General features: G+C 45.5%; 1 protein-coding gene across 2 annotated transcripts in view; it reads left to right on the forward strand.

Moving 5' to 3' along the window:
• KLHL36 (kelch like family member 36) overlaps window positions 1-22,233 on the forward strand; it is a 105,339-nt gene that overhangs the window by 25,355 nt on the left and 57,751 nt on the right. The window contains exon 1 of one of the 2 annotated variants that reach the window (XM_056525477.1): window positions 16,415-16,493. The exons of the other annotated variant lie outside the window; for it this stretch is intronic. Coding sequence (XP_056381452.1) covers window positions 16,467-16,493 — 27 coding nt within the window. The 5' untranslated portion in view covers window positions 16,415-16,466. Of the gene's footprint in view, window positions 1-16,414; window positions 16,494-22,233 lie in introns of those variants that run through there. 2 annotated transcript variants of the gene reach the window in all.

Consider the following 22,233-nt stretch of genomic DNA (forward strand, 5'->3'; position numbering starts at 1 on the left):
CACCGTTCACTATTATCGTTGAGAGCTCTATAAGCTGTTGTGTCTTTGCTACACAACAGTATCAGGAGAGCGGATTTCAACCAGCATTTTCCACCTGATTATGTTTAGAAATACTACGCAATGAGAAGCTTTGCTGTCATCTTTTACATTATAGATATCTTTATCCATCTGGTATGGAACTACAACTCTCAGCATGCCCTGAAAGTCTGGAGACCACTGGAACATGGGAAGAGCGCTATGGAAACCTGCCCAGATGTTCAAATCTTCTCATGCCGATTGTGTGAAATCACACTGGCTGGTTATCTGCCCTCAGTATTGTGCGGTAAGTGGCACAATGCCCTATAGTCAATGTGCTGCCACCAAAGAGCATTGCATCTATGTTCAGCCAGTAAAATGCACTGGCCACAGGCCGCCACTTTATTTGGTTTTAAAACTTTACAAAAAACTTATTTTTATTGTTTTTTGTAATAGTGCTCTGGCCGGCTCCTTAGATGACAGTGCGCTCAGTCTATCACCGGCTGAGGTGGGACATCGCTGCGGCCGGCGATACGCTGACCTCTGTGTGACGTTTCAAGCCTAAGAAGCAGGGAGCCGAGCAGCGCTGGAGCAATGGGACGCCGATACCGGAGCAACGGGGGAACATAGGAAGGTGACTGACTAAATACATTAGTCAGCTATACTCACAAGGAAGGCTTGCGTCCCTTGATGTACTAAGGGCACAGGCGAATCTAGATTTAAACAAATAATTTTGGTTCGCACAAGTAAAGCACACAGATAGGAGCACTCATAATAGAGAATCTTTCATGATAGAATCATAAAAATGAATATCCTACATCACGGAACCTATGGGCGGTACGAAAGCTTTAAGGCATATTTATAGGACTTTGATAGGGAACTATTGGGAGATAGCCAAGAGAGAACTAAAAGGAAATGGGAAAACATGGTAGGTAGTATAGATGAAAATAGTTGGGACAGAATATATCAAAATGCTGTTGCCTGTTCATCAAATAAAAGATTTCAATTCCTACAGTTACGTTTGATCTACGGATCCTATAACTCTCCACTATATTTGTGGAAAATTAACTGTAGGGGTAATTCATCTTGTCCAAAATGTGAGGCGAATGATGCGAACCTGGAACATTTACTGCGAGATTGTTGTAAGATAAAGGAATTTTGGAATAAGATTTCAGAATATCTTGAGCAAAAGTTTAAGATTCCGATAAATTTGTCAATGAGAACTGCAATTTTGGGGGATTTTGTTGACTTCGGCTCATTTAATGATATCCTTGTGAAACTATGTGTACTGGGTAAACACTTGATCCTGTCTAACTGGTTTGCACCAAACACCCATAACAGAGAGCAATGGGTAACTTTAACGGAGAAGGTTAAAAAATATAGAAAATATAGAATAGGAAGATGTAGAAAAAAAATGAAAATATTTGAAAAATCTTGGGAGCTCTGATAATTAAAGGGGTACTCCGGTGGACAACTTTATTGATTTATTTAAATCAACTGGTGCCAGAAAGGTAAACAGATTTGTAAATTACTTCTATTAAAAAAATCTTAATCCTTCTAGTACTTATTAGCTGCTGAATACTACAGAGGAAATTCTTAAAAATGGTATGTGATTGTATCTGATTTGACTTATGTTGAGTAATTTTGTAAGTCATAATAAAAATTTTTAAAAAATTATAAAAAAAAAAAGAAGTTTTTTTAGTTTTTGCAGCCCGGGCACAGGCAAACTTAAAAGATTTCTGTCGCATTTCTCCTTTAACAAGGCGAATGTTGTTCATTCACAAGTGGGAACAAAACAAAACAAATTTGTAGTTAATACAAATTATTGCCACCACTTTTGTGACGGTGTATTTATTAGGAATATTATAATGATCAGAACTGTGGGAAGCTTTTTATTTCCATGGGATGTCACATGACCAGGACCATACCGTGTGCGCACCTCTACTGGTCATAGTGCCAAGTCTTGTTTATAGCTAATTATTAATCTAGGATACAAAGGAGACAATAGAGGTGCCATAAAGCGTAACATCGAGTCCTAGTTACTTCATGTCTTATTCTTCAGACACTTCAGAGCTGCAGTCACAGTTCTGCTGTTTTTTTGCAGGGTGCAGTGCATTGTGGGCAGGGGGGGGGGATCAGGTAACACACGGAACTGTGCACATAGGGGGACATTTATTAATGTTGGTATTAGGTAGTATAGATGTTACCCATGTTTGCTTGATGTTTTTTTTTTTTTTTGCACAGTTGCTCAAAATTTACCAAAATGGCGCACAGGACCAGTGAGCTGCATAGTTAGTTGGTTTAAGCTTCGTGCTCTGGCATCTGACACATTTCTACTTGTCCTATTAGGTGGTGTATGTTTGTGCAAAAGTGCGCAAAGCAAAAAAAAAAAATGCACATAATTACTTTGCGTCCACTGCATAATGTGCTCCACTTTGCCCCAAACAATGCACTTGATTAGTAAATGCTCCACCCAAAAAAAACACAAAAAACAAACAAACGCATCCATGGCAACTAAGCAACATTTTGGGGGAGATTTATCAAAACCTGTGCAAAGTAAAAGTTGCCCAGTTGCCCATAGCAACCAATAAGATTGCTTATTTCATTTTGCTGAGGCCTTGTTAAAAATGAAAGAAGCCATCTGATTGGTTGCTATGGACAACTCAGCAACTTTCCTCTGGACAGGTTTTGATAAATCTCCCCCTTTGAGCCTAAAATAAACAAGAAAAAAGGTGTACAACCAATGATAAATGTCCCTCATTGAGCTCAGTCTGTTGTAGGGGTAATCATTGCAGCTTTGGATGTGACTGGAGAGGACAAGACATGTCAGGATTAGTACAAAATAAGTTAAGCATATCACTTTAACTGCAGGGTCTGGGGGATGGTGCTGGATGAGTCAAATAAATTCTAAGGTAAGTAGGTTAATTATTTCCGAATCATCTGAATTCCCATCATCCCCAAGCTCTGAGCGGACAATGACAAAGTATATATAACACTGCTGTGTGAGGAGTGGCCAACTAATACAGAGAACTCTGACCTGGAGCAGAGAACAGTTATGCTGAGAGGGGTTTGTCAGCTATAGACCGGAGGACTCCCCAATGTGATGAATGCCATTTAGTGATATATGTTATACATAGGGTTCCAAGTTGAATAATAAAAAGCACTATGTGATATTCATTTTTTTCTGTACTCTGCTCTAATATCCAACCCTTTGGTACACCGTTCAAACAGATGCCAAAATAATACTCTATTACTCCTTTGGGTTATAGAGGTCTTTCAATACATTTACCATATGCATGGGGAACTTTCCTGGTGCACAGGTGAATGTACACTGTAAACACAGTGTGAGACTCACCATTATGCGAAGTACAAACTGTATTTTATTACACACTAGCTGAGTACCCGGTGCTGCCCTGTTTTTCCTAACTAATTCTTGTGGGGGAGGAAAAGCAACAAAGCAGTAAGCTTTGGTCCTCATGTCCCATCCTCAAATCCTGACCTCAAATCCCCTCCTCATATCCCGTCCTAATATCCTGTCCCCATATGCCTTCCCCATATCTGCTCCCCATATCACACCCCCATATCCCGTCCTCCTATCCGACCTCATATCCCGTCCCCATATCCCGTCATCATATCCCGTCCCTACATCTCCTTCCCATATCCCGACCTCATATCCCATCCTCATATCCCATCCCCATATCCCGTCCTCATATCCGACCTCATATCCAGACCTAATATCCTGTCCCCATATCCCGTCTTGATATCTGACCTCCTATCCCGTCCTCATATCCCGTCCTCATTTCTAATCCTCATCTCCCATCCTCAGGTGGGGCTGAGTTGTGGTTAAGATATTATAAGAAGAAAATAAATGGGGTGTGGCTTTTTGCATGGGACTTTAAACAAAAACCCTGACCCTCACTAATGGGGGTAGTTAAGGGTTAAATTTATGTATCTTATATTTATAGTGGACATATAAGTAACATGACCAAGTATTATCAAAATATCTGCAGCCGCTTGGAAGTTATGCAGTAACATATATTTCCCATAGACTTGTATGGGACTTTAAACAAAAACCCCGACCCTGGCAAATGGGGGTGAGTAAGGTTTAAATGACCTATCCTATGTTTGTTGTTGACATAGAAGTAACATGTGTGCCAAGTTTTATGTTAATATCTTTAGCCGTTTGGACGTGATGCTGGAACATACATACACACATTGAGTTATATATATACTAGCTGAGTACCCGCCGTTGCCCGGTTTTTCCTTCCTAATCCTTGTTGTGGAGGAAAATCAACAGAGGAAGCTTTTGACTTCATATCCCATCCTCATATATTGTTGTCATATCCCAACCCCATATCCCGTCCTCATACCCTGACCTCCTATCCCTTCCTCCTATCCCTTCCTCCTATCCCATCCTCCTATCCCTTCCTCCTATCCCTTCCTCCTATCCCGACCTCCTATCCCGTCCTCCTATCCCCTCCTCCTATCCCGACCTCCTATCCCGTCCTCCTATCTCGACCTCCTATTTCGACCTCCTATCCCAACCTCCTATCCCGACCTGTAATATGTGTACCAGTTATTGAAATATCTCCAGCCGTACAGAAGTTATGTGGGAACATACATTTCCCATTGATCTGCATGAGACTTTAAACACAACCCTGACCCTCACAAATGGGGGTAGTTAAGGGTTAAATTAACTATCCAATATTTTAAGTGGACATATAAGTAACATGTGACCAAGTATTATCAAAATATCTCCACCCATTTAGAAGTTATGCAGTAACATATGTTTCCCATAGACTTGTATGGGACTTTAAACAAAAACCCTGATCCTGGCAAATGGGGGAGAGTAAGGGTTAAATCACCTATCCTATGTTTGCTGTTGACATATAAGTAACGTGTGGCAAGTTTCATGTTAATATCTTTAGCCGTTTGGACGTAATGCTGGAACATACACACATTGGGGAACATGTATCATTATTTGTGTATGGTAGAAGCAGTTTACCCCTTTTCCCAAATTCTAAATTATGCGCAGATGCGCTAAATTTATCAAGTGCAATGAGTTTCATGAATTGCGGGCAAATATAGTATAGTATAGTAGCCGTTTGGACGTGATGCTGGAACATACACACACATACACACACACACATTGGCCCTCATTTACTATTGCAAACCCGACATGTTTTGTCGGGTTGTGCGCCACCGCACAAGATTCTGGCACATTGCACCAGAAATTCTGCCTTCGTCAGCTTTTGCACCAGAGTTTGCGCCAGAATTGCAAAAACCCCGACTAACTCTCCATTTTGCAAAGAAAACCTGAAAAAGGGGCGTGGCCGCCAGGGAAGGGGCCATGGTCACCAAAAAGGGCTGTGTTCCCGACATTTTCACCAAAAGCCAACATATTTACTAAGATTTCCACATAAAATGTGGTGGATTTGAGCTGAGGAAACCCGACAGATCAGAACATGTGTAACAAAGAGCAAAGTGTAGGGAAAGTGCAAAATGTAGGGAAACCTTAGTAAATATCGTGGAAAATAAATTGTAGGGAATTAAAACCCACAAAGAAACCTACACAACACTCTTAGTAAATCAGGGCCATTGTGTTTTATATATATATAGATGAGGCTGAAAAAAAATGTCTGCATTAATAAAAAAAACAAAACACGTTTAAAACTAAAGCAATTCTTTTAACCATTTGGAATGTTTTCAGCCATTTTGGACTGTCTTTTTTAAACTTTTTTTTCATGTTTTTGTTTTCCAAATGTTTTTTGGCTTTCAGTACAACCTATGGCCCCAAAAATGGCTTTCTGTCCCCAAAACATCCGAAAATAACGTATTTTGCCATTTAAATGACCTAAAAGTAGTCCCTTACACTTAACTTTTCTAAGGAAACCTGTCGATAAAGATGGTGCCTTTTTCTGTTTTTGCACAAGAGTAGTCAGTGTGCCAAGTTAGGCATTGCTTCACCCCCTAACTGCGCCTGCGCTGCAATGTACAGCACAAGCCCTGTAAACTGGTGGGCTTCTCCAAACAGAGGTGTTGTAGGCCTAGGGCACAGAAGACCCATAGCCAAACCTCTTTGACTTAACGCTGTATAAAAGTGAACTTTTCAACATAATAAAGACCTGGAAACAGGATACAAAGGCACTTTATTTTAATTTTTTTGTACAACACTGTTATTAGTCCATATGCTATTGGTGTGGTAGTGGTGGTGGCGTGGGGAGACAGGGTCACTTTAAAGGGGTACTCCGCCCCTAGACATCTTATCCCCTATCCAAAGGATATGGGATAAGATGTCAGATTGCTGGAGTCCTGCTGCTGGGGACCCCCTGGATCTCCGCTGCGGCACCCCGCTATCATTACTGCACAGAGCAGACTCGCTCCGTGCGTAATGACGGGTAATACAGGGGCCGGAGCATCGTTACGTCACGGCGGGCCGTGATGTCACGATGCTTTGGCCCCTGTATCGCTGGTCATTACAAATGGAGCAAATGGATCTGACATCTTATCCCCTATTCTTAGTATAGGCGATAACATGTCTAGGGGCGGAGTACCCCTTTAAGTCCTTACAAGTTTTATCAATCCCTGTCCTTTATTCCTCTTACAGGGTGTTAATAACTCCACCTTTTGGATGCCATAGTTTGTTTTAGGGAACCAATAAGAACTGGTATATGGTATCCTTTCTTCAGGAAGCAATCCCTCTGATCCCTTGCCCTAAGCAATGGAGGTCACACCGTTTACTCCAGTCTGGATGTAAGTAGTCATATGAGAGGGGATCCCAACCTCTTTAGCAAATATATAGAAAAAAATGCTCCATTCTGTCTTTATTTTATTGCAAGAGATGATATACAAGAATGGCAACAATATAAGCTTGTTGCCATGCTTGTATTTGAATAATTGTAGTAGAATGAAGGTGAATTAGATTTTTTAAGGATGCTGGAGGGTTTGTTGTATTTTTTCTGTGATCTCGAATTGACAAATAATTCCTTTAGATTCTTAGGATATTGCCCCCATGTTTTACATGATATTGACTCCCAGTGTAAAAATGTATTTGTTGCTGCAGACTTCCCAATGATGAAATCCAGCCTCAGGTCTATTTAATTTATTCACTAACAAATCTTTCTTGTTTCCAGACCACAGTATCAGAATATCATTTATAAATCTCCCCGCATGGCGGCACCACGGGGTATAGTGGTGTAGGTGGTGGGGTCAGATGGTATTAACCCCTGGGGCCAGATGTTGTTAACCCCTAGTGTTCGTGACGCCAGGATGTGGTTGTATGGTGTAGGGCACCGCCGACAACCAACCCAGAAACGGCATATATTAAATGAGAGTCCAAAGCAGGTTTTGATGCCACTGGAACTTTACTGAAGAAGGCAGTATAACGTTTCTACAGAGGTGACCGGGACACAGGGAACCTCTCAGGCTTGCTTGGACTAGTAGTGGTAATAATGATGATGCAGTCCACTGTGCTACTGTTATGACTTTGGTAGGGACGACAGAGACTTGACTTGTAGACATAGAAGACTTACAGATTAGATGTGGCTGCAGACTGGTAGGCTTTGGCCTAGCTGGACTGAACTTGTACAGGACTTGTGCTTGCTTTCCTGTCCAGGAATCAAGGGAAAGAGAGCTAATGTGGAGGCTGCAGACCCTTATATATCAGGGGGCTGGACTAAAGCCCATTGGTAGCTGGTTGCCTGTGGTTACCTGTGCCTCTGGAACTCTGGGTATCACATGACATATCACATGACCTGTACAGTTGAAACATCCTAATAACCTTTACAAATAGCTTATATTCACTGTACAATACATTTAATAAATGTACATAATTAATATACAATAATAATCATAATGATGACCTAGGGGAATCCTGCAGGAGAGCCCTGTGGACTTGAGGGACTCCCCCTGAGGGGACTTTAGGGTTGTACAGAACCGTGTTCTGTACCGGGACACGACAGAATGGTATCTTCCTCCCAGCCCGGGAGCAGGTTGGTGTATATGGGCACACACTAATTGTAATTTAATTGTAGATACTGTATTATTATTGCTGTTATGGAAATAGGAGTTATTATTGTAATTCTAAGGTGATATACATTTGGTAGGTGGCTAAACCTGGTGAACGTATATAGTGTAGTGACACACCATGGTTGTCTCTGTGAGTAGGCAGTGTGGGTAAAACTTCAGGGTGGGATTTATATTTTCTTGGTAAACATACTTTCCATTTCACCAGATACCTTGTAGCGGAATGTTTCATGTTCTTACTAGAAGTCTCTTTATCTGATTTTCGCTGGGTATTTACTAACTGGGTAGAAGAATATTTACTTAAGATCTGCTGAACATACTACCTGCTTCCTCCCAGGTCAAAATCCAACTTCACTAGAACATTTTCCTTTAGAGTACATAATAGGCTGCAGAGGTTCCCCTATCATCTGTTACAAGGAAAGGGTCACTGACATAGCCAGAAGATCCTGCAAGGTTTAGGGCTACTTAGCTTCTCCTGACAGCCCCTTATAGCCTGGTGGCAGGCGTACATAACTTGGGGTATTTTATTAAGAAACATGGAGGATTTATGGCAGAAAAAGATCACCCAGTCCACTCAGCTAATCTGTCCTTATATTATTTCTTTCTTTTTATGTTTAGAGTACATTCCCACATGCTGTATTTTGTTGCGTATTTGCTGCTGCATATTTTCTTTCCCGTTGAAGTCAATGGGTAGCAAAATGCGCAGCTGCTTTTGCTTCCCATTGACTTCAATGGGAAGGACAATATGCAGCAAAATACGGGATGTTTATCCCATGCATGGTTATATTCACTTACTGTGGATATACCATCCACATCTGCTGGGAGTTTGTTCCAAGCATCTACTAGTCTTTCAGTAAAATAATATATGCTGATCTTCCACCCTAATTACTACCTCCTGTACTCCTAGGATGTTTATCGATCTTGTTGGTGGGAGTGATGGTGACTTCACATCTGTATGTTCCTGAGAACATATTGGTGGAGATTTATCAAAACCTGTGTAGAGGAAAAGTTGCCCAGTTGCCCATAGCAACCAATCAGATCGCTTCTTTCATTTTTAACAAGGCCTCTGCAAAATTAAAGAAGCGATCTGATTGGTTGCTATGGGCAACTGGGCAATTTTTCCTTTGCACTGGTTTTGATAAATTTCCCCCATTATTATTAGTAGGAGTTACATTTACGTTATGGAATCTCCACTCAGAAATACTCCGGACAGAGATTCCGTCTGCAGTGGGCGCTGCCGAAATGCACTGAAGGCAATGCAGTCTGCACTGAATTTGGCCAAAAAAATGAACATGTTAATGATTCTGGAATTTTTGGAGCTGAAAATTTGGAAAGTCTGCAGTGTGGAAAACCCATTTGCACAAATGATTTCTTTATGCAGACGAATTTCCGCTCGGAAACTCTGTAGTGTGGATGTAGCCTTAGGGTCTATTCACACAGCAGAATTTCCACATGCGGAATTCCAAATGCGGATTCCGCCTCAAAGTAAAGCCCAATAGATTTCTATGGTATTCAGGGGCGGACTAACCAGCTGATCTGTTTGGACGTGTTCCAAGGCCCGGCCGGATACAGGGCCCGTCGCCGCTGCTGCTACTGAGGATCCAGGACACTTGTCCTGAATCCCCAGGCAGACAGCACTACTTTCTGTTGTATGTGCGGCTTACGCACATACAACCGAAAGCATCCTCTCTGTGTGAGCCCGATCTGCGGCCTACACAGAGAAGAGATGCGACCTCCGCAGCACGCAATGCAGGCACCGATAATGTCACATATTGACACCTTCACTGTGGAGTATGAAAGTGGTGGGCCCCTGCTCTGGAGGAGATCGCTGCGTGGAACATAATCAGGTGAGCAGATTTTTTTTCCATCCTGGGGAGGGGGGTTGTTACGCCGAGCGCTCCGGGTCCCCGCTCCTCCCCGGAGCGCTCGCTACACTCTCGCTACTGCAGCGCTCCGGTCAGATCCACTGTCCCGGCGCGCGCGGCCCCGCTCCCTAGGGCGCGCGCGCGCCGGGTCTCTGCGATTTAAAGGGCCACTGCGCCGCTGATTGGCGCAGTGGTTCTAATTAGTGTGTTCACCTGTGCACTCCCTATTTATACCTCACTTCCCCTGCACTCCCTCGCCGGATCTTGTTGCCATTGTGCCAGTGAAAGCGTTCCCTTGTGTGTTCCTAGCCTGTGTTCCAGACCTCCTGCCGTTGCCCCTGACTACGATCCTTGCTGCCTGCCCCGACCTTCTGCTACGTCCGACCTTGCTTCTGTCTACTCCCTTGTACCGCGCCTATCTTCAGCAGTCAGAGAGGTTGAGCCGTTGCTAGTGGATACGACCTGGTCACTACCGCCGCAGCAAGACCATCCCGCTTTGCGGCGGGCTCTGGTGAATACCAGTAGTGACTTAGAACCGGTCCACTAGCACGGTCCACGCCAATCCCTCTCTGGCACAGAGGATCCACCTCCTGCCAGCCGGCATCGTGACAGTAGATCCGGCCATGGATCCCGCTGAAGTACCTCTGCCAGATGTCGCTGACCTCACCACGGTGGTCGCCCAGCACTCACAACAGATAGCGCAACAAGGCCACGAGCTGTCTCAACTGACCGTGATGCTACAGCAGCTACTACCACAGCTTCAGCAATCATCTCCTCCGCCAGCTCCTGCACCTCCTCCGCAGCGAGTGGCCGCCTCAGGCCTACGACTATCCTTGCCGGATAAATTTGATGGGGACTCTAAGTTTTGCCGTGGCTTTCTTTCACAATGTTCCCTGCACTTGGAGATGATGTCGGACCAGTTTCCTACTGAAAGGTCTAAGGTGGCTTTCGTAGTCAGCCTTCTGTCTGGAAAAGCTCTGTCATGGGCCACACCGCTCTGGGACCGCAATGACCCCGTCACTGCCTCTGTACACTCCTTCTTCTCGGAAATTCGAAGTGTCTTTGAGGAACCTGCCCGAGCCTCTTCTGCTGAGACTGCCCTGCTGAACCTGGTCCAGGGTAATTCTTCCGTTGGCGAGTACGCCGTGCAATTCCGTACTCTTGCTTCAGAACTTTCCTGGAATAATGAGGCCCTCTGCGCGACCTTTAAAAAAGGCCTATCCAGCAACATTAAAGATGTTCTGGCCGCACGAGAAATTCCTGCTTACCTACATGAACTCATTCATCTAGCCACTCGCATTGACATGCGTTTTTCCGAAAGGCGTCAGGAGCTCCGCCAGGATATGGACTTTGTTCGCACGAGGCGTTTTTTCTCCCCGGCTCCCCTCTCCTCTGGTCCTCTGCAATCCGTTCCTGTGCCTTCCGCCGTGGAGGCTATGCAAGTTGACCGGTCTCGCCTGACACCTCAAGAGAGGACACGACGCCGCATGGAGAATCTTTGCCTGTACTGTGCCGGTACCGAACACTTCCTGAAGGATTGTCCTATCCGTCCTCCCCGCCTGGAAAGACGTACGCTGACTCCGCACAAAGGTGAAACAGCCCTTGATGTCAACTCTGCTTCTCCACGTCTTACTGTGCCTGTGCGGATATCTGCCTCTACCTTCTCCTTCTCCACTAAGGCCTTCTTGGACTCCGGATCTGCAGGAAACTTTATTCTGGCCTCTCTCATCAACAGGTTCAACATCCCAGTGACCAGTCTCGCCAGACCTCTCTACATCAATTGCGTTAACAATGAAAGATTGGACTGTGCCGTGCGTTACCGCACGGAACCCCTCCTAATGTGCATCGGACCTCACCACGAAAAAATTGAGTTTTTGGTCCTCTCCAATTGCACTTCCGAAATTCTCCTTGGACTACCCTGGCTTCAACACCATTCCCCAACCCTGGATTGGTCCACAGGGGAGATCAAGAGTTGGGGTCCCTCGTGTTTCAGGGACTGCCTTAAACCGGTTACCAGTACTCCTTGCCGTGACCCTGTGGTTCCCCCTGTAACCGGTCTCCCTAAGGCCTATATGGACTTTGCGGATGTTTTTTGCAAAAAACAAGCTGAGACTCTACCTCCTCACAGGCCTTATGACTGTCCTATTGACCTCCTCCCGGGCACTACTCCACCCCGGGGCAGAATTTATCCTCTCTCTGCCCCAGAGACTCTTGCTATGTCTGAGTACATCCAGGAAAATTTAAAAAAGGGCTTTATCCGCAAATCCTCCTCTCCTGCCGGAGCCGGATTTTTCTTTGTGTCCAAAAAAGATGGCTCCCTACGTCCTTGCATTGACTACCGCGGTCTTAATAAAATCACGGTAAAGAACCGCTACCCCCTACCTCTCATCTCTGAACTCTTTGATCGCCTCCAAGGTGCCCACATCTTTACCAAACTGGACTTAAGAGGTGCTTATAATCTCATCCGCATCAGAGAGGGGGATGAATGGAAAACGGCATTTAACACTAGAGATGGACACTTTGAGTATCTGGTCATGCCCTTTGGCCTGTGCAACGCCCCTGCCGTCTTCCAAGACTTTGTTAACGAAATTTTTCGTGATCTCTTATATTCCTGTGTTGTTGTATATCTGGACGATATCCTGATTTTTTCTGCCAATCTAGAAGAACACCGCCAGCATGTCCGCATGGTTCTTCAGAGACTTCGTGACAATCAACTTTATGCCAAAATGGAGAAATGTCTGTTTGAATGTCAATCTCTTCCTTTCCTAGGATACTTGGTCTCTGGCCAGGGACTACAAATGGATCCAGACAAACTCTCTGCCGTCTTAGATTGGCCACGCCCCTCCGGACTCCGTGCTATCCAACGTTTTTTGGGGTTCGCTAATTATTACAGACAATTTATTCCACATTTTTCCACCATTGTGGCTCCTATCGTGGCTTTAACCAAAAAGAATGCCAATCCTAAGTCATGGCCTCCTCAAGCGGAAGACGCCTTTAAACAGCTCAAGTCTGCCTTTTCTTCGGCTCCCGTGCTCTCCAGACCTGACCCATCTAAACCCTTCCTATTGGAGGTTGATGCCTCCTCAGTAGGAGCTGGAGCGGTCCTTCTACAAAAAAATTCTTCCGGGCATGCTGTTACTTGTGGTTTTTTTTCTAGGACCTTCTCTCCGGCGGAGAGGAACTACTCCATCGGGGATCGAGAGCTTCTAGCCATTAAATTAGCACTTGAGGAATGGAGGCATCTGCTGGAGGGATCAAGATTTCCAGTTATTATCCAATGGGCAAGTAGAAAGAATTAACCAGGTCCTGGGTGATTATTTACGGCATTTTGTTTCCTCCCGCCAGGATGACTGGGCAGATCTTCTACCATGGGCCGAATTCTCGTATAACTTCAGAGTCTCTGAATCTTCCTCCAAATCCCCATTTTTCGTGGTGTACGGCCGTCACCCTCTTCCCCCCCTCCCTACTCCCTTGCCCTCTGGTTTGCCCGCTGTGGATGAAATATCTCGTGATCTTTCCACCATATGGAAAGAGACCCAAAATTCTCTCTTACAGGCTTCATCACGCATGAAGAAGTTTGCTGATAAGAAAAGAAGAGCTCCCCCCATTTTTTCTCCTGGAGACAAGGTATGGCTCTCCGCTAAATATGTCCGCTTCCGTGTCCCTAGCTACAAATTGGGACCACGCTATCTTGGTCCTTTCAAAATTTTGTGCCAGATTAATCCTGTCTCTTACAAACTTCTTCTTCCTCCTTCTCTTCGTATTCCTAATGCCTTTCACGTTTCTCTTCTTAAACCACTCATCATCAACCGTTTCTCTCCTAAACTTGTTTCTCCCACTCCTGTTTCCGGCTCCTCGGACATCTTCTCCGTAAAGGAGATACTGGCCTCCAAGAAGGTCAGAGGGAAAACCTTTTTTTTAGTCGATTGGGAGGGTTGTGGGCCTGAAGAGAGATCCTGGGAACCTGAGGACAACATCCTAGACAAAAGTCTGCTCCTCAGGTTCTCAGGCTCTAAGAAGAGGGGGAGACCCAAGGGGGGGGGTACTGTTACGCCGAGCGCTCCGGGTCCCCGCTCCTCCCCGGAGCGCTCGCTACACTCTCGCTACTGCAGCGCTCCGGTCAGATCCACTGTCCCGGCGCGCGCGGCCCCGCTCCCTAGGGCGCGCGCGCGCCGGGTCTCTGCGATTTAAAGGGCCACTGCGCCGCTGATTGGCGCAGTGGTTCTAATTAGTGTGTTCACCTGTGCACTCCCTATTTATACCTCACTTCCCCTGCACTCCCTCGCCGGATCTTGTTGCCATTGTGCCAGTGAAAGCGTTCCCTTGTGTGTTCCTAGCCTGTGTTCCAGACCTCCTGCCGTTGCCCCTGACTACGAGCCTTGCTGCCTGCCCCGACCTTCTGCTACGTCCGACCTTGCTTCTGTCTACTCCCTTGTACTGCGCCTATCTTCAGCAGTCAGAGAGGTTGAGCCGTTGCTAGTGGATACGACCTGGTCACTACCGCCGCAGCAAGACCATCCCGCTTTGCGGCGGGCTCTGGTGAATACCAGTAGTGACTTAGAACCGGTCCACTAGCACGGTCCACGCCAATCCCTCTCTGGCACAGAGGATCCACCTCCTGCCAGCCGGCATCGTGACAGGGGTGTTGGAGGGAGGGGGGACTCTGCTGCCTGTACCTACTGCGGGAAACTCTGCTGCCTTTAACTACTGTTGGGGGAACTCTGCTGCCTATACCTACTGTGGGGGAACTCTGCTGCCGCCTATACTTACTGTGGGTGAATTCTGCTGCCGCCTATACCTACTGTGGGGGGGAACTCTACTGCCGCCTATACCTACTGTGGGGGAACTGCTGCTGCCTATACCTAATGTGGGGGAACTGCTGCCTACCAAATGCGGTGGACTTCTGCTGCCTAGCCGATGTAGGGGACAATCTTACTTTGTCCCTGCCTAGATAAAATGGGAACAAAGTACCAAACTAATAGGAGGGCTACCTACATAGGGGGTTTTCATATAGGGGGCAGCTATCTGAGGGATTTAATTACAGGGGGGCATGACTACCTACCTGGGGGACATTAGTTACCTGGGGGCATGACCTACTAAGGGACAATACCTCCTGGGGACACTACCAACCTGGGGGCATTACCTATCTGAAACTTCCGTAAGCAACACCTTATTTTCTGCCTGTTAACACAAAATACTCTGATAGTGCCCCTCCTGAGACTAGACTCTGGATCCGCCACTGGGTGCAGGGGGTACTGGCTACCTACTTGACTAACTACCTGGCTACCTAACTTTATACCTGGATGCCTAACTACTTACCTACATACCTGGCTATCTAACTACGTACATACCTGGCTGTCTAACTACCTAACTACATACCTGGCTGCCGAACTACCTACCTACCTCATATGATGCATAATGAATAGAAAATGTGGATACATAACTTTGATATTTATTTATACCAATTTGGTATGGTTTCCCTGCATTCCCATCCTGCTCCGGATGAGAATAAGGATTGACATCTTCTCTAGGTCTGTTTGGGGTTGCTCTTATATTCTTTATGCTATAGAATGTCTTCATTTAAAATGGTGCTGAATGACAGTTTGTTACTAATGCGCCTGTGCAGAGTGTCTGCAGAGAAGTATCCATGGTTTCCCACACACATTGGAGATCACTAGCTATATGTGACCTAGAACATAGTGAGTGTGCAGTTCCGGACTATTTCCGACACAGACGTGGGCATTATACCGGCGCCTGTGTAGTGTTTTCTTTACCCACGCTGATTTTGTTTGGCCGCATTTTGTTATGGTTAGTGTCCGCCCATTTCATATTCCTGACTGGTGTTTTTAATACACTTGATGCACATTATTGCACATATTTGCACTGTGTAAGCAATGTACTATGTATTTGGGATATAAATACTATTGATTGATATCACTGTAATCATGAAATGTTTATGCACTATGATATTGTATTATGGATTATTATATGAATGTTTTTGTTTGTTTACTTTGTTATTGATTAATTATGTATTGTAATAATGTAATGAAATCAGGGCTATATAAGAGCCCTTATGTGTTCACTTCACTATGCTTTAGCATGGTGGTGTAAGACCACTGAAACATTGCACCTTATTTGTCTTGCCCAAGATGGAATAAATACACTTTTTTCTTCATATGTATTTTGTGTGCTGTGGTCATATATTTGTTTTGTTTTACCTACATATCTTGACATACATACATACCTGACATACCTGGCCTTCATACATGGCTGCCTAACTACCTAGCTAGCCACCTACCTACCTGGCTAGTCACCTACCTACATATCTGGCTACCTGATCTACCTACCTAGTTACCTACCTACCTGGCTACCTAACTATTTTTCCTTTTACTGTGCAGGACACCAATGAGGGCATTATTATAGTTTGTGGGGGTAAAGATCGGGAGATTTTGTAGAGGAGGGGAGAGCACTGGAAAACTGCAGAGTCTAACATGTTTGTCCTGCAGATGTGAAGAGATCGACATGGTGGTCTGATCTGGATGGAGTAGAAAACTAAAGAGGATGCCGACGATCAGAAAATACGTAATTGTGAGTCCCCAGATGTAACTGTAATCACTTCTATGGTATACAGATCCTGTGTACAGCTGATATTTACTGCCATGTGGTCCTTATATAATCACTTATATGGGATAGCGATCCAGTGTACAGATGGTATCTACCTCTATATGATCCTGTATATAATGACTTATACAGTATTGTATACACATCCTGTGTACGGCTGATATCTACTGCCATGTGGTCCTGTATATAATCACTTATATGGTATACAGATCTCTGTACAACTGGTATCTAACGCTATAGGGGCACTGTATATAATCACTTATATAGTATACAGATCCTGTATAGTATACTGGTCTGTGTATAGTTGTTTTATTCAGTACAGTATGGCGGTATTATCCAGTTATTGTATTATTGGTCATGGAAATTATTTTATCTATTTAACCTGGAATAGGGGTGTGGCAGAGATGTAACCAGTAGCAGAGTTTCGCAGGGGGCCCTTGTGTTTTTTTGTCAGTCAGTCCACCCCTGATGGGATTCTGCACTCCCATTCACACTCTTGAATTTCTGCATGCGGATTCTGCACAGATTCCGCACAAAATCTGCACAAGCCAGAAACCACCCAAATTAATGAGGAAGCAGAATTTGTGCGAATGTGTGGAAATTCTGCAGTGTGAATAGACCCTAAGGCTCCAAGATTTTGTTACACTCCAGGTTTTACATTGTATCCACAGCTGACATTTTTATTATCTATCTATGCTGATTGTGTTGTGATTTCACTGCCATTGCCTGCAGCGCACACACACACATGACATCACACAAATCACTCATTGTCTATGTCCCTGTATATTTCATTCTTCACTCTGACCCTCTGAATTCTTCTTGTATAAGTGGAGGAGGTTTCCCATGTTTGGGATTTTTTCAATGTAAATTCACATATTTGGCTGACTTTGTAGGCAGCAAAACACATGTCCAAACACCCGCAGAGTGAGCCACCCAGACCTCACCCCCACAACTATTAATACTGAACTACTGTAACACCATATACTACAGTAACAACTTTTCCATCTACTGACAGTTTCTGTATTATATCACAAAGATTGTTAATGACATCAGTAAATATAACACTGTAGGAATACAGGCCTACATGACTTATAATAGGTTATAGTTGATAATTTATAGAAAATTTCAATTATGTGTGGTGAGGGTGCGATGAAAAGGCAGATGGAGTTAACCCTAGGCATATGGCATTAACCCCTTGTGTTTGTGATGCCAGGGCGTGGTTATCCTCTACACCACCCGAGGTATGGCTGCTGGTTCCTGGCGCGGGGCAAATAATCACTCCAATGCAAGGTTACGGAACAACGGCAGCTTTACTGAGGCAGACAGATGGTATACACTTTACAGCTAAATTAGACCCAAGGAGATGACCAGTGACTTTAGGAGACTTGTGGGCTCGGTGGGACTTGTAGTTGACTTGGACTTAATTATGCAATCCCACGTTGACTTTAGCAGGCTTGATAGACTTGACTGTGACTTACTAGTCTTCTCCCCTGTGGTTGCTTACCAGGTTTTGACTTTCACCTGAGGGGTACACAGTTGATGGAAGCGTGGCTGCATGGTTAGGCCTTGGTCTCCCTTAGGACACCAGACACTCTCAGTTGTTGACTGTACTGTAGCTCAGCAGAATCTCAACTCCCCTAATTAGCTCCTCCCTGGATTTATAAGGAAGCAATTTGGAGGGGTCCTATAGGTCACCCACAAGTCACCTGGTCACTGACACCTTCCCTGGTTACATGACTTGGTAACAACATTCAAATTAATAAATAACATAAGGCACTGTTAACCATTTAGAGTTTATGGAATGGAGGTGGACTCAGGGACACTGAAATAGAGTCTGCCACACAGGACGGAAAAGGGGTACAGGAGGGCAACTCCTGTACTGGGCCACCACTAACTCCCCCTCTTAACAGAAGCCGTCCTCGGGGTATAGCCCTGGAGGGCGGTTGAGATGAAGTGACCACTGGAGGCCACGCAATAACAGTAGTAAAGACAGTCTCTGGGGCATTTTTAATGAATGTACTGCACATTGCTAGTGAACTGGGGAAGAGTCCATGTGGCATTTTGAACAACATCCATACATGCTCCAACAATAGGGTATGTGAACTAGGGTGAGATTAACAACATTATGGATGAGTATTTTTTTGACTTTGCAACTGCCTTGTTGTAGGATGTTGTGGATAGGGCTGCCTGAGGCTCGCTACCCTGATGCCTGTGCTGATGGGGTCCATCAGCTTATGCTCCTATTCCCCATAACAATTGATAAGCAAGTACATATCTCTTTGTACAATACACAACTACAATTTATATACACACAATAGCTCTGCCACTTTCATGTGCTACTTACGACCTTCAGGTGATCTCTCTGGCCACAAGAGAATCCTGTGCACAGTGAACAGGAAATAATAGACATTAGACATGACACATTTTATGGACTGAATATACATTGACTATATAGCTACAGTCCTAACTGAATATAACATATTAACATTTTATGTACACAATACATAGTATGTACATCACTGACTATTTTGGATTTTTACTGACTTTCTGTACATGAAATTATGTACTTTCTAATGACTAGACAATAGTAGTATATTTTTGACTACTGACTATTATATACATAAGCACTTTGCTCACGGTATCTAGCAGGCAGTTGGCTTCGAGTAGACCGCTGGGATCTGCGCAGCACCACCTCTGGAGAATCAGGAATTGGAGGGACATATGGAAGCTCCGCAGCTACTTCTTCATCAAACACTGAAGCATGAACTTGATCTGGGATCAACTGTACAGGAACTGCTGGTGCATGAGCTGGAGAGGCAGGAACTACTTCTGGCACCCGGCGACCGGGTCAACCCCGGTGCTGGAGGTGAACAGATAAAGGCTGGCTGAGTCAGTGAGAACATAGAGAAGTCCATAGATGGATGTATCCCTTCACCGGGAATATACTCTCGTGCTGGTCTGACACTTGGAGGAGGTGGTCATGGAGCCGCTGGGAGATCCTCTTTTAGACAGATTTTGATACGGTTTCTGTGGACGACCTGTGGCTCGTACCCGGGCTTCTGGACTTCATAGACATCGGATTCAGGGTAGGGAATAGCTGTCACTGTGTAGGGCTCTGTCTCCCAGATGGAATCCAGCTTGTCTGTTCTCAGGAATTTTCTTAACCAGGCTTTGTCGCACACCTGCAGTGGCTTGGCTGTAGCATGACGGTTGTAGTAGTCCTGTAGCCTTTGTCAGGCCTCGCCCATTTTTTTTACTGACAATCTCTTTGGCCTCTTGAATCCGCCGCTTATGATCGGAAACCCACTCATGAGATGTTTGAGGAGAGTTGTTGATCGGGGCTTGCAACCCGAATGTCTGATCTTTAGGTAGTTGCCTGTGTCTACCCATCATCAAGTAGAAAGGGGTATACCCAGTAGAACAGGGCACAGTATTGTTATAAATCTCCAGAAACTCAGGTAGCAACCGGGGCCATTCTTCTTGTCTTGACACCGAGGCTGCTTGCAACATATGGATGAAGACCTGATTGACCCGATCGCAGAGCCCATTCCCTTGAGGGTGATAGGCAGTGGTTCTGAGTTTCTTGCAGTCCAGGGATTGACAGAGTTCTTGAAATAGTTGGGCCTCAAAGGCTGTTCCACAGTCAGTTAAGAAAGATTCAGGACATCCAAGGGTTTGCACCCACTTGGAGTAGAACATCTGGGCCATCGTCTTGACTGTGAGATCCTTGACAGGGACAACAACAACCCACTTGGAGAAGTGATCCACCATGGTGAGAGCATAGGTATACCCGGACCTGGTAGGAAACAATTTCCAATTGATTGGGTCGGTCACTCTGGATGGAGTGGAGGGGTGCTCTTGCATCCTTGCGCACATTCTTGGTGATGTTACAGACAAAAAATTCACTGCACCATTTCTCGATGTCACTCCGCATTCCAATCCAGTAGTATCTTCGCTGGACAGTGGCTTTGGTCTTGTGGATTCCCAAGTGTTCCTACTGGTCATGATATGCGTTGAGGATCATCGCCGCGTCTCTTCTAGGAACTAGAATCTGATGACGTCAAACACCAGAGACCGGATCCAAAGAATTTCGGTACAACAGTCCTTTGTGCACAAACAGTCACTTTCTCTGTCGCCACAGCCACTTCAGCTCGTAATCACAATGGGCCCGGCGTAGACGAGTTGGCACCTTTTTCGCCAGAAGGTAGTCCAACTGATCCCCCATAACTCGACTTTCATCTTGGAGAGTCTTCCTGTTGTACAATTCCTCTTTAACCTATTCTGACCTGGGTTCACCGTCCATGAGGGCGGTAAAAACATTCTGGTTCATAAACCGTTGGTAAAATGGGGGCATCTCCACGTCTTCCCACTCATCTTTATTAGGGGGCTCTTCGCCGGGGGGAATCAAAGACAGTACATTGGCATTGACATTTGTCTTTCAGCTTTAGTACTTGATAGTGAAGCTGTAATTAGCTAATCTTGAAGCCCATCGCTGTTCCAGGGTACCCAATTTGGCAATGTTCAGGTGGGCCAGCGGATTATTACAGTAAATGGCGTGGCATCCAAATAATCTTAGAATTTTTCTGTCACAGCCCATACCAGGGCAAGAGGTTCCAATCTGAACAAACTGTAATTGGCATTGTTCTTCTCCACCCCTTGCAGATTACAACTGGCGTAGGCAATCACTCTCTCTTGTCCATCTTGAACTTTGGAAAGGACAGCTCCTAGACCTTCAAAACTGGCATCAGTGTATAGCCGAACGGCTAACTGTAGTCTGGATATGCCAAGATAGGTTGCTGTGTTAGCAGACGCTTGAGAGCTTGGAACACTGTCTCTTGCTCTTCGGCACAATCAATAGGTAATCTTCCATTGTAATTCAGCTTCGCCAACCCCCGCAGGAGAGCTGTAAGGGTTTCTGCAATTTGGGCGAAGTGTGGGATGAAACGGCGGTAGTAGCCAGCAAATCCTAGGAAGCTCCTGACATCCTTCACCATGCGTGGTGTAGGCCAGTTCTTTACAGCATCCACCTTTTCAGGATTTGGCTGAACTCCCTCTGTGCTGACGTGGCCCAGGTAATGGACTTGAGGTTTGAGAAAGTGACACTTTGACAGCTTGATCTTTAACCCCTTCCCGACCTATGACATACCTGTACGTCATGGGTGGCAAGGTGTTCCCGACCCATGACATACAGGTACGTCATGGACATTACTGCCGCTACTCGCGGCATCCCGCAGCGCCCGGAAAGATGGTGGCTATCACTGATAGCCAGCCATCTTACCGTGCGACCACGGGGGTTTCATCCCCCACCCCCCCCAGCGATCGCTGCTATCAGCTGGTCAAATCTGACTAGCTGATAGCAGCGTTTCGCTATGAAAATACTTAGCAGCGCGGTGTGTGAGTCCCGATCACGGGGATCGGGACACACACCGCTCTGCTAAGTGTCCCTGACCCGTCCCCCGGCGTCACTTACCCGTCGGAGCGGTGTCCCGAGCGGTCCCGGCGTCCTCCATGCGGTCCCGGCTGCGCTGCGTCCCGGAGGTGAGTTTCCGGCAGCAGTGCGGCATCTTCATTGGCAACAATGAGATCGCCGTAAAGCGATCTCACTGCTGCCTTTGAGAGTTTCAAAACTGCAACTCCCAGCATGCCCAGACAGCCTTTGGCTTTCTGGGCATGCTGGGAGTTGTAGTTTTGCAACATCTGGAGGTCC

The sequence above is a fragment of the Hyla sarda genome, chromosome 6 (genome assembly GCF_029499605.1).
Source record: "Hyla sarda isolate aHylSar1 chromosome 6, aHylSar1.hap1, whole genome shotgun sequence".
Classification (NCBI taxonomy): domain Eukaryota; kingdom Metazoa; phylum Chordata; class Amphibia; order Anura; family Hylidae; genus Hyla; species Hyla sarda.